Genomic DNA, 13,235 nt, shown 5'->3' with positions numbered 1-13,235 from the left:
AGATTGCGCAGGCGCAGCTAAACCGCTTCGCGTTCCCCTTTCAACCCTCGCGTCCTCCAATCGGCAGCAAGTACTCCCGTCGCTGTTCCAAGGCTATTGGGCGACAGGGACGTCATGCAGGGACGGGACCGGGAGCGCTGGCCAATAGGGGGCCCGGCAGGAGGCGGGCCATCTCCGCACGCCTTCTGCGGAGTCAGGCGGCAAAGGAGGATTTGGCGATGGCTCCGAACAAGGAATGCGGGACGGAAGGAAGCCTCGGCCGCGGGGTCCGCAAAGGCATCCGGGCTGTGCTGCTCGGGCCGCCTGGGGCGGGGAAGGGGACCCAGGTGAGGGGACCCAGGCGTCCGGGATTCCCAGTCCCTCCCCGAGGGAACGTCCCCAGTTCCCCCGCTCCTGCCCTTTTCTTTCTCCCGTTTGGCTGTGGAGGGTCCAGCAGCCGCCCTGCGTGGTCCCCAGTCTGCCCTCTTTGCCCCTTCCCCGCTTCCTCTAAGGAACCCAGGAGTCCGGGATTCCCAGGTTGTGCAGGGACCCCCTTTCCAGCGCAGGACATTTCCCGGAAACATTTTTATTACAGCAAGTTTTCTCCCCTGAATGAATAGACTTTGCCGCAAGTTCCTGCTTTGTAGGGCTTTAGTATTTGTACTTTAAACGTAACTGCCGAGTTTTTTGTTTAGTTTTGAGTAAAACTGCCATAGCCAGGAGTAGCTGTTGGGTAGGGTGAGATTTATTTATTTAGTGCTTCTCCCCTTCCTCATTAAATCCCCACAACAATCCTATGAGGTGGGTAGGCTAGACTGGGAGGCAATGACGGGCCCAAGGTCACCCAGTGAGCTTCATAGCTGAGCAGGGATTTGAAGCCTGGGCTCCGAAGACCTAGTCTGAAACTAACCACTACACAACACATGCCCTTAATCTGAAAGAAAGAAAAGGGTGTGTGAAGCACAATGTCTCTGTGGAGTCTTTTTTCTATCCCATGTTGTGAAGGGAGGTTTACTTCCTGTGGAAGATGTGCAGCCTCAGATGTTGCAGCATATGTAAGCCGCTTCATTTAAAGCTGGGGTGTCAAAACCAGAAAGTTATTTGGAGTAGGACTTTATTTGCGCCAACTAATCTACGTTCTGCTCTGTTGCAAGGCAAGCGGCTTGCCCTTTGTACAGTGCTGGGTGGGGCACTATTGCATGTCTGTAATAATTTCTTGCAAAACTGGCATTCAGCTGCCTGCCTATCTAAAAACCATCAGCATTCTTTAGTGCTTAAAAACTGTGGGCCTGGGCAAAGTAGTGTGCCCTGAAGGAACAGCTGCCCTGCTGCAAGAAGTGAACAAATTACTAAAGCCTCTTGTGAGGCTAGAGTGCTCACTCGTAGGAGGTTGTCCTGTGTCTGTGTATGTGCTCACTGCTTTGACTTTGCTTCCTCCCTGTCAGGCTCCCCCATATCTGCATTGGATGCCACTTGATCGCACCTGATAGCAGAATTCTTTGCTGTCAGTCGGCTGATCCTTGTGTCTCTGCATGAGTCAGTGGTCTGGACTTGCCTCCTTTCAATCATTCCCAAAAGGAAAAGGAAAATGCCTGTATGAATGAAGTGGGCTTCCCAGTTTTAATGCAGGAGGGAGTGGGCTTCAGTTATCAACAATTTAGGAAATGTTAACACATCTGATCAGAGCGGGAGAAGGACTTTCACTCTGATGTGTTTGAGGGGCAGGGGAGTTCAAAGTTTGGAGGAGCAAACTTGTTCTCCATTATTCCAGAGGGCAGAACTAAAACTAAGGGGTGGAAATTTCAGGGGGAAAGATTTTAACTACACTTTGGGAATGCTTTGGAAGGTCTCTCCTTCATTGGAGGTAAGTAAGCAGGTGCTGTGCATTGAAGTAGTTGCATCCTGCATTGAAAAGCCGTTGGACTAGATTGACCTTCAGAGGTTGTTGGACCACAGCTCCCATCATCCCCAGATAGCTTAGTAGTCGGTGGTCAGAAGTGGTGAGAGTTTGTAGTCCAGCAACATATGGAGACAGTTGAAAAGCATTTGGACTAGGTGACCTCCTAGGTCTCTACTGGTACTATTAATCCTAAAATCCAGAATAAATTATCCAGAGTTGTTCTAGGGCCACCTTGGCCTTCCCTTACTTGCTTCTTGACTCTTACTGGGGTTTCTCTTTCTTCCCTCACACACTCATCCTGCATCCCTTTCTCACTAGCAATGTCAGACACCACTGAGACAATCAGTTTATTCCCCAAAGCAATTCTTATAATCCAGGCTTCCTTCTTCCAACAGGGGAAGGGCCATAGTAGAGCATCTGTGCATGCAGGAGGTCCCAGGTTCAATCTCCAGCATCTCCATGTAGGGCTGGGAGAGAACGAAGCTAGATGGACTCAGTGAGTGGTCCAACTTTCGCTGCAGGCTTTAGCACAAAACGTACATTCACACACCTGGCACAGTAAAGGTTCTACCATATTGTAGTGGTCATGTGAACATATTTTCTATGTGATTCAATTATATGCACCAAAATTATTTCCTACAGTTGCTGCTCTGTGAATTCCCCCCCCCCCCACAATTTCCTTTGTTCTTTCCCATGCAGGCCCCTCGGCTAGCTGAGGCCTATTGTGTATGTCACTTGGCGACAGGCGACATGTTGAGAGCTATGGTGGCTTCTGGCTCACCGCTGGGCAAAAAGTTGAAGCAGACGATGGATGCTGGAAAGCTGGTAGGTACAGAGGGGTCATTGCCACTGAGCCATTCCCTTTGGCCACATCCTTTAAATAGCTTCTGTTGTTTTGAAAACCACTCTTTAAATTGAGTATTGGCACCAGCTTTTGCTGTAATGATGTTCTTTGGCCTCTGATTTATGTGACTGAGAATTGGAAACGATTTGGAAACAGTGGTGTGCGGAACGTGTCCACAGAGTTTTGGAGTTGAGCACAGAACCTCTGTGGACACGTTCAGCACACCGCCCGGTGGAGTCGTGTCACACATCACCCTGGGCATGGATTTTGATTTATGAACTGGTTGCAGGGAGTGAGGCTTGGTGTTCCAATTGCATTGCATTGCCTTCTTTTCTTTTTTGTTCAAGTAGTTTTCATGGCATTCCTGGCTAAAGAGATTTGAGTGCCTCTTTACCTTCTCCCTTTAAAATTTTCATTATACAGTTTGGATTTCATGACTGCTGTGATAAAAGCAGTATAGCTTACAAACTAGGAAGAATTGGTGGGAAACAAATGTTTTCTGTCTTCCATCCATCTCCATCCTTTCCTGGTCAATGTGTGAAATGTTTCATGTCTAAAACCTTAATGTAATGGGGAAAAATTTGTCTAGTAGCACCTTATAGACCAACTAAGTTTGTTCTGCTCTAAGCTTTCATGTGCATGCACACTTCTTCAGATACACTGAAGCAGAAGTCACCAGACCTTTATATATAGTGGGAGGGCGGGGTGGGGTATTTCTCAGAGGAGTATACTACAGCAAACGTAGTTGGTCTATAAGGTGGTCTATAGACAATTTTTTATTTTTTATATTATTTTTCGACAGTGTCAGACCAACATGGTTACCTACTTTAATGCAATGACATTATTTGGAACAACAAAAAATATTTGAACTAGCAATAGTCTAGACTCTTCTTCCTCTTCTTCTTCTTCTTCTTCTTCTTCTTCTTCTTCTTCTTCTTCTTCTTCTTCTTCTTCTTCTTCTTGACTAGCCTTTGCTAGCCTGGTGTCCTCCAGATGTTTTGGACCTCTACATCTGTCAGCCCCAGTCAAAACATCAGAAGGATACCAGGTTGGCAAAGGCACCTCTGTCCATTTCATTTAGCTTATCTTCCTGCTGTTTGACCTTTTTAAAAGAATACTTTGGATCAAAGTGTACGTATTCCAGTCTTATGCCAGCAGCTGAACTGATGAAAGATGCTTCTTTGCTCTTTCTGTTTGCTTTGTAGACATCTCTAGACCAAGACTTGGTGTCTAGGACCACAGTCCTAACCTCACTTAGGACTGTGAGCCCTATTGAATAGAGCAGGATTTACTTCTTCATTGACATGGTTAGGGTTGCATGTGGATGGCTTCTTCTGTTTGCCTGCATTTTCTTGTGTCATAGCTGGTGGCCTTCCAAACAAGACTTTGTTCAGAGTTACAGTTTTAGAGCATGACTGTGATGGATAATGCTTATCTGTTCCGTTCAAGCCACCACTGTGATTATCACTGGCCTAAGACACCCAAGAGCACTGTGGGCATGGCTGGATATTCCAGATAATGTGTTTTATTTTACCTGGAGCCAATAAGCTGCATTGACTGCACGCCACACCCAGGTCTTGAGATGGGAGATAACAGTAGCTTTTTCAGTACTGCGGACTACATCAGAAACTTATATATGTATTTCTGATGCATAGGAATAAACTGAAATTTTAAATCTGAAGCTTTCATGAAAGTTATAGGTGGGAGGGATCGTAAGATCACTTAGTTCTGTCTTTAGCTGGGAGTAGGACACCAGAGCACTGACAGCCCTCTTCCACCCCCAGCCGCACCAGGCTGCACAATTTCTGTGCCGTGGTGCACTTTGAATAGAGAGGGCTTGCAATTGTGGGGATGTTGCTTCTGTTCTGTGGCTCCTCTTTTGAAATCAAATGTGCAATATTGCACTAGCCGTTGCATAAACTGGGATATCCTGAGTGCAACACAATGTCTTAAAGCTATCCTTTCTGTCTTCTTGTTTTCTGATCCTTTAGTGTGTTTGCACTTCTAGTTTCAAACTTACTTTATAGCCGCAAGGACTTCTTGGAAGAAAAAATTATTGTGGGTAGGGATAAGCATGTTTGACATGCTGGTGACACTGTAGCAAGACTTCATTTTCTTCTCTCTCTGTCTCTCTCTCTGTCTCTCTCTCCCCCACCCCCCATCCCACTCCAAATTGTAAGGTGAGTGATGAAATGGTGGTGGAGCTGATTGACAAGAACCTGGAGACGCCCTCCTGCAAGAATGGTTTCCTTTTGGATGGGTTTCCACGCACAGTGCGACAAGCAGAGATGGTACGTGATTCCTGATACCTGCATTTGGATCTTCTAAGATTGGGGATAAGAGTTTCCAGGAGTGCCGCTGCATTAGTCTGTGGCAGCAGAACCAACCAAGAGCATTGTGGCACTTTAAAGATTTATCGTGGCAGAAGATTGCATGGGCTACAGCTCACTTCATCAGATGAAGTGTTATCCAGAGTTCAGGCGTGTGTGTGTAACTGTAAACACTTGAGGATAAAATGAAATGAAAAGCAGAAAAGTACATATGTTATTAATATTGGCCATTAACCAACCAACAAAACAAAACACTTGCTGATGGTGCAGACATCCTGCTCTTGGTTAACACATGTAGTGTGATTTTAAAATCCTTTGTCCTGCTGTAGCCCGTGACCAATGGCATCAAACCTCTTGATGAATTGTTTCACAGTGCAGTCCCCTTTTGAAATTTCTTTGCTCTACCATAGCTGCCTTAAGGATGGTAGCTAAGTAATTTATACTCATAGAACTTACTTAAGCTGGTCATGTCCATTAATTTCAACGAGCCTAGCCTCAGTAGGACAAATATTGGATGGAAGTTGAAATGTTCCCCTGCTGGTTTTTGTACATTTCCATTTCTGATGTCAGGTTTGCATCCGTGTCTTCTTTTCTATTGAGCCTGGCTGTGTAGAATGCAGAAGAGCATTGCTGCCAGAGGACATGTAGCAAACTGGAAGGTGAACAAGTGAATGAACCTTTGACATTGGAAGTTACTGTGACTGTGTTGCTAGAGTAGAAACAGGGACAGAGCTGGCATCTGGGTTTGCCACCAGGTCTGGACCCTGGCAACACTATTGTACAAAGGATATTTATCACAGTGCATGTGTTAATCGGCTTGCCAATGCCCAGGATGTCTGTGTTATCGGCAACAACTTAATTTTCTGAATGGTCACTGTTAACAACATACTTATCCCTTTCACTTCATTTTGACCTCACTGCTGGCAAAGACCACACTCCCTTCCCCAGCAACCATGAGTTACAACTAAGGACAGTACTTCTGCATCTGATGAAGTGGATTGCAAACTACAGAAGGGAGCTATTTTGTAACTCCCCACAGGAAAGTGGGAGGAGGTGTATATTCTGTTTGGAAAAATGTGGGCGCATAGTTGGAGATCATTATCTTGGAATGGCTCACTTTGGGCTCCATTGCTGAGCTCCAAGCCTGCTGAGGGTCCAGCTGCCTTCATTTTTCTTGTTTCAGAGGAGACTTTCTTAGGCCTGTATCCACTCATTCTGTGCATTTTAAAAGTAGTTCTTCTTTCCATCTCTTAAAATGCTGCAGCTGGATGAGCTCATGAAAAAGAGAAAAGAGAAACTAGATTCTGTCATTGAATTCGCTGTTGCTGACTCCTTACTCATCCGGAGAATCACTGGACGGTAACTGCCACTTCCTTTGGGGGAAACGGGGGGGGGGGAGGATTCCATATGCTGAGCCACTCAGAAAAACTAGATGCTGCATGTTATAACCTTTGTAAAACAAAACTAGGAGTGCAGTGTTGTACAATGTGTGGGGAGCAGATAGCTCTTGCTTGCAGTGCTAATGAGAATTAGAAGGAAACCCTTTGTTGAAAATGTGTTCTGTTCACTCCCCCCATTAAAGTTTACGTTTTTGTTCTATATATTCTACAGCAGGGGTCACCAATTTTTTTAAGCCTGTGGGAACATTGGGGGTTTTGAGTGAGTGCCGTGGGTACAATCTCTTCTGGCCACTTATCTCTCCCCTCCTGCAAATCTAACACATACACACCACAAGAGACAGAAAGAGAGAAAGAAAGTGTGCTTTTCCAAGGGAGTTTGTTAAAAGTTGGATCCAGTAGAATTAGCCTGAGCATTGAGAAACACATAAAGCTGAAGGAGGAAGTGGGGAAGTGGGATAGAGTGTCACTCCTCCAGCTTCTTCCTTCTGCTCCATGTACAACCTCCACTAGCCCTGCTTACCATCACATAACGGAAGAGGCAGTTACACCTTTGCACCCATGGGCACCACATTGGCAACTCCTGTTCTGGAGAACAGGTCCCAGGGCACATGATGCATTCTGCAATGTTGTTTTCTGAAGCTGATGGGAGCAGGATTCTCACCAACATCAGGAGTGCCACAGGTTCCCTACCTCTGCTGTGGTGTCCCCTCCCCCGCCCTGTTTAAAACTTACTTCATAGCTATACATTGAACCTAAGAGGGTTTTAAATATGGTTAGTCTGGATGGAGGAATCCTGTGTTGTCATCTTACGTTCTCTGATGGAAGAAAGGTGGGATATAAATGCAGGTGTTTTTTTAAAAAAAAAAACCATTGGTCTCCATCCAAGGACTGACCACCTGTTAGATTCACTGATGCTGCAGCATCAGCCCTAATGCCTGGTCCAAATGCTTGTAGTCCTAGTTCTGAAGAAAATTCTCCTCCATAACGCCTCCCCTTGACCTGCTCTGAAATGCACTCGACTGACTGCTGTGGTCTCTTTCAGGCTCATCCACCCAGCAAGTGGCCGCTCATACCATGAGGATTTCAATCCTCCTAAGGTCCACATGAAGGATGATGTATGTAACCTTCCCATTTTGATCTTCCCTTTTGGGGCTCCATTCAATATGCCTTTGATTGCTCTGTGTTGCCTTCAGGAGGCTGGATAGACTTCTTTAATTTATTTTAATTTAATACTGTAATTTTTTTAATGGTCTTGCTGTGGCTTTAGCCTGCAGTTAAGTCTTGACTGGGTCATTCATTCAGAACCAAAACTGAATTCCCAATTGACTTGATGGATATTGCTTTTAGACTTAGAATCCTCTGATAATTTTGCAGTTTAATTGAATCAGAAGTGCAGATCCGAACATATCTCTAGCTTCTGCAAAATTGTTGGGCTGAGCGGGAGGGGTTATCCAAAGCAGAACCTGTGGGACTGTCTCACTCACCAGAGCCTTGCCAGTGTCTTGCAGCGGTGGGGGCAAGTATTTGATTCCTGCCTTCCTGGTTGTGAAAGACTGCTTGAAACTGTGTAGGCAACATCTCAGTATCCAAAGGGAAGACTGAAATAATATTTCCACTGGTTGAGGGAGTGGAATAGCTTCTGGTCCCTTCCAATGGTTAGCAGCATCAGAATAAATTAAATAAAATACTTCAAAACAAATTCTGCAAAATGAGAGGACAGAATTCTGCTGCCCCCCCCTTTTAATGCAAAGTGCCCTGGGCAGAGTTTGCATCCCAGCATTCTCTGCCACAGTACAAGGAATCATGAGGGGCACCTCCTAAGTTGGACAGTTTAGGTGCTTGGAACACCAGATATCTTGGGCTGGCTCTGATGGGAACTGGAATAGCATTTGAGATTTCCTGGGAGTCATCAAGCTAGTAGCATCAGGTTTTAAGCTTGCTAAGGGTTTTTACAGCTCTTGCGTCTTGCAGCATCCTGAAGTTTAGGTCCTTTTGGCCTCCTATGATGATGCATCTTCACCTCAAGGTAGCTCACATAGTTCCCCTCCAAATGTTTTTGGCTCCCCCAGCCAGCATGGCCGGTGTTCAGAGGTGACCCAGGTGTTGATATCCAAATCACTAGCTGCCCCTGCTTTTATGTCTTGCTCTTGGTTAGGTCACCGGAGAGCCCTTGATACGCCGGTCAGATGACAACGAAGGAGCTTTGAAGACGCGTCTGCAGGCCTACCACACCCAGACGTTGCCACTGGTTAACTACTATAGCAGGCGTGGCATCCATACGGCTGTGGATGCTTCCCAGTCCCCTGATGTGGTTTTTGCCAGCATCCTGGCAGCTTTCTCAAAAGCAACATGTAAAGACCTGGTTATGTTTGTTTAGGGCTCTCCTGTCTGATGCTTCCTTCTCCTTTCCTGTCTTCTGGGGTCTGCAAGAGCAAGCTCTGTAGGAGAGGTGCCAAGCTGCCAGGGAGGAAGGCTGTTTATATACTGTCCATTAAACGGAAATGCTGCATTTTCTCCGATTTGTATGCATATATTTTTTGAAGAGCTCGTGGGCTGTGTGCAGGTGGCCTGCAGGGGGCGCAGCGGCTTCACGCTCCGCTTTCCGGAACCTGGGGACTAGGCTGCTGCGCCTGTTCAGTCAAAAGTGAAAGCGCTCTGCTACTCATCTTGGCGACAGGGTTAAACTGGAAAATTGCTGCTGCTTCTCCTGTTCCACCTACATGTCGGGTGGCCTGGTGCGATGTTGTAGGAGTTCTGAAGGTCACAAACTAGCAGCTGTGGGCGGGAAGCAAAGTTGCTGGCTGGCCTTGTCCTAGTCCTTGGCTCCAAAACTGCAGGAAATTAAATGCCATGTCAGCTTAAAGAGGGTGTGTGCAAAAGCAGCACAGATGTGTGCACCTGTGTGAAGAGACATGGGCACATCCTGTTCTTCCATGGGCCAAGCGGAAACTCTACAACCAGCACATCCCTGGAAGTGCGGTGCATATCCCATACTTCTATAACTTCATGATGGAAGCCTGAAATTGGAAGCCCATATGTGGAAGCATCTACTCTGCGTAACTTCTTCAGGCTTGAGAATTCTGCTTTTGTGTGTGTGCTTGTGGCTTAGTGTATTAATGTACAAGCCATAACTTGCATAAGATGGCAAAATGAGGACTGGTTTGACAAGGTGAGAATGCATACGGAGGGTTCCTAGGCTTTGTGGTGAATTGTGCCACCGTGGGGCAAAGGTGCAAGACAATCAACACTCCCTCCCATTTACCTTCCTCTGGCAGGTTAGCAGTGGCGCCAGAATGTGGGCCAGATTGCATTTGTGGTGGAGAAACTGAAAACCCACTTAACAATGGTCTGGCAGAGCCTGGATGCTGTTGCCCTATATTCCTGGCATAATTTATTCATGAGAATTGACTTTGTATCCCACTAAGGCAGCCTTTTTCAACCTGGTGCCCTCCAGATGGTGTGGACTGCAACTCTCAGCATGGCTGGAACTGATGCGAGTTGTACTCCAAAATAACATGGAGGCAGGGGGCACCAGGCTGGGGAAGGCTGGCTGGGAGTGACCCCGTTCTTGCCTTTCAGTGAGGTGATAGGGAAACAGAGCCCTTGCTCTCCCCTTTGCAATCTTGCTTTGAAGCAGCCTTGTTCTCATTCAAACTTGACCTGCCTTTTGTGATATCCTTGAGATGCACTTGAGTTTTCTTGAGACAAGTGGCAATGTTGCTGGCGTGCGGAGGGGGGGGGAGGGAACTCTGATTTCATAATGTGCTTCCATCTGCGGGGCCCATCATGCCAGCTTACAGCTACAGTACGTTGCTCGCCTTCACTTGGCTCTTGTGGCTGCCAGGGTCTTTTCCTGAGTTTTGCTGCAACACAATAAAGGTGCAAATTCTAGCATGTGTGGATGTTGCTGCCTACCTCTGGGTTCACATTTATATCTGCCAGTTAGCCTCACAACCTTACAGCTCTCTTGTCCTTGTGTATGTGTAGTTGACTTGATAGATCAGGGACTGTAGTGCCCTTGGCAGGTGGGTGTGGGGGGAGGGAAGTCATTGTGCCTGTCCACTGACCTGTGTCCTTGTCTTTTTCCACTTCTCTCTTTTTATCCTTCCTTTAATTGTTCTTAAATGTATTTTTGCTCCCAAATGACTGTTCTGAAAGACCTGTGCTCCTCTTTTGATTAAATAGGCCAAAATAGTATTTCGCTGCGCAAGAAACGCAGCAGTGAGAAGAACACTTTAACCCACTGAACTGCAGAGTATATTGAGAAGCATTTTGCAGCTTTGAAAAAAAGAAAATTCACAATGGAAATTATGTAGTTTAGTCGAAAATATTTGCCTGTTTGATGGCCTGATAACAGTCCTGAAATTTAAATTGCCTTGTCTCACTATATTATCTGAAGGCACTGGGGAGACATACCATTCTCACCCCTCAAAATGTTTTTGTTTTTTTTGTAAAGTTTTTCTCAGAACTGATGTTTGATGGTATTTTCTCATGGGATTCAAAAGAATGGGACATGATTACACCTTCTCAAAACGGTGATTTATTGGAAAGGGAATCTCTTTCCAAGAGGAGGCCATTTCACAGAATTTGTGATTTTAAAAAGACCCATGCATCCCATGGGGTTGCAGCCCTTTCCCATTTGTGACCAACCTATGGCTGCTTTTGCCTTAATCTCTTATCCCAACAGAGAACTCTACTTTTAGGTGCTTAGGTTTCTGGGAGCACAGATTGTGTGCTTTGCTTGGAGACGGATGCAACTGAATCAAGCTTGCAAATCACCTGGTTTGAGGCTTGCTTTTGTTGCCATCTCTGAGACACTGATGGTGCCTTGTTAGTTTAAGATTATGAACAATCCCTTGAGCATAAGCAGCTTTGGTCTGTACACTGAGAATCCTTTGAGGCCTTCTAAAGGAAGGCCGTTATAATCTAATAGTGAAGGGGGAGCTAGTTTTCCTGTAGGGGATGGAGGTTCTATTAAGAGAGCCTAAGAACAAGAACTTCCCAACAAGGACAGGCCAGTCCATTTAGTTCCATTGCAGCTGCCAATCAGTTCTCCACCCACCATCATCCTTATTGCTCTTTTGTTTTAATTTGCATTGCAAACTACGCTGGGATAAATATTATGAAGGGCAATACACAAGTGTGTTAAATACCCCAAGCCCCTCCTCCTTGATTTCTTATCTCCTCTCTGTCTGCCATAAAGAAGTATTCATTTTGAGTTCTTAAGGACCATTTTTCTTTTTATATTTTGTCTTCATTTCAGCCGCATGAATCCAGGAGGTGGACGAGACAGGACAGAACACCATCGAATGCTGCATGTTCATCACCCTCACCCTTTGCTCTCAAGGCAAGGGGGCAAAGGAAGGGAGGGCAAGGAAAGGGGCAGGAAGCACAAGGGGTAACTTGAAAGGAATTCTTTAAGAAAGTCAAACCAGAATTTAGGGAGGAAAATGTGTACTCTATTGTGTTGAAACAGGCTTGTAAAGGCTAGATATCACCATAGCTCTGACTCTAGACAGTTGCATTGTAAAAATTTAACTTGGCAGGGAGGGGAAGCTATCTCGGACCCAGTTGTTTCCCCTAGATGGTCCCAGTGATTTAGGAAGTTCACTGGAGGCAAAGGGCAGAAATTAGCAGACTATGCACTGCAAGAAATCCGCTCAAAAGCTTCTCTAAGCCCATGAGTTCCAGCTGTGCACAAGTCCTTGTTTCTGCTGTGCCTCTTCTCCATGTAGCCTCCACTTGGGGTGGACAATTTTGGCCTCAGGATAACGGCTCTTTCAATAACTCCCGCTGCAGAGATGCTGCAGAATTCCTGCATCAGCAATTGGCATCTGAAGTCGTCACCACCTGGATGGGGCAGTGCTGCCTACTTTATTGTTCAGAGTAGTATTCACTTAAATACTGAAAGACCAGGACCAAGAACACTCCCCCTGCCCTCAAACACTGCAGCTTCCAGTTTTTTTTACTTGCCATCCTTTTAGGGCCCACCTGCTGCTTCAATAAAATGGCTGTCACTTTTGTACCTGAACAAATTTGTCCCTTGATTTTGGGTGTGGGGAGCTGTGGGAGGCTGGTTGCAGCAATAGGCTCAAGTTCTTTATGACGTGTTTCTCTGGTCCTGCATAGGCTTCAGGGAAGATTTAAACCCTGATAGCAACCTGAACCCTGAAGAGAGAAACCAGAAGGATAAACCACAGTCAGCTGTGTTCTAAGTGGGGTGTGGGACAGGGAAGGAAGTAATGATACTTTAAAGAGAAAATTTAACTTGGGGCTTGCAGATAGCAAGGTCTGTGATCTTAGCTGTGGACAGGACATGACTTATCAAGTGTCCACATGTTTGTCTGTGTTTCGCTTTCAGTGGTGGAGGTATTGATGTTCTGAATAGCGGTGGCTGTGGATCGCCAGACGGGGAGAGCGCTGTTGCACACAGGTCCTACTTGTGGGCTTCCCAAAGGTGTCTGGTTGGCCACTGTGAGAAAAGAATGCTGGACACTTGTAGCACACCTGTAGAAAGGAAAACATCAGCCCATTAAAGCTAGGAATTGGGCTCTTCCCCACCTGACAGATTGATCAGTGGGATTTTATTTATACCAGGGGGTCAGCAAACTTTTTCAGCAGGGGGCCGGTCCACTGTCCCTCAGACCTTGTGGGGGGCCGGACTATATTTTGAAAAAAAATAGGAAGCGAATTCCTAGGCCCCACAAATAACCCAGAGATGCATTTTAAATAAAAGGACACATTCCACTCATATAAAAACACCAGGCAGGCCCTACAAATAA

General features: G+C 46.0%; 1 protein-coding gene across 2 annotated transcripts; it reads left to right on the top strand.

Annotated features, from left to right (window-relative positions):
* The first annotated feature begins 178 nt into the window (after positions 1–178).
* Positions 179–12,488, top strand: AK2 (adenylate kinase 2). 2 transcript variants are annotated; one of them, XM_035120072.3, is made up of 7 exons: positions 179–326; positions 2,579–2,704; positions 4,904–5,014; positions 6,318–6,412; positions 7,496–7,568; positions 8,609–8,804; positions 11,717–12,488. In XM_035120072.3, exons 1-7 carry the CDS (start codon positions 219–221, stop codon positions 11,722–11,724), a joined length of 717 nt encoding a protein of 238 aa, XP_034975963.1. In that variant the 5' UTR covers positions 179–218; the 3' UTR covers positions 11,725–12,488. The 2 variants fall into 2 exon arrangements, with proteins under 2 accessions (XP_034975963.1, XP_088528323.1); XM_088672197.1 differs by having other exon boundaries at positions 8,609–9,622.
* Positions 12,489–13,235: the final 747 nt, after the last annotated feature.

Source organism: Zootoca vivipara, chromosome 6, assembly GCF_965207765.1.
Source record: "Zootoca vivipara chromosome 6, rZooViv2.hap1.1, whole genome shotgun sequence".
NCBI lineage: Eukaryota > Metazoa > Chordata > Lepidosauria > Squamata > Lacertidae > Zootoca > Zootoca vivipara.
The sequence above is the reverse complement of the archived record's forward strand: the minus strand, read 5'-3'. Positions and strand labels throughout refer to the sequence as shown.

Coding starts and splice junctions, on each gene's coding strand:
- AK2 (XM_088672197.1), top strand. CDS start 219: ATGGCTCCGAACAAGGAATGCGGGACGGAAGGAAGCCTCGGCCGCGGG. Junction 2,705..4,903: donor CGATGGATGCTGGAAAGCTG/GTAGGTACAGAG, acceptor CCAAATTGTAAG/GTGAGTGATGAAATGGTGGT. Junction 5,015..6,317: donor CAGTGCGACAAGCAGAGATG/GTACGTGATTCC, acceptor AAAATGCTGCAG/CTGGATGAGCTCATGAAAAA.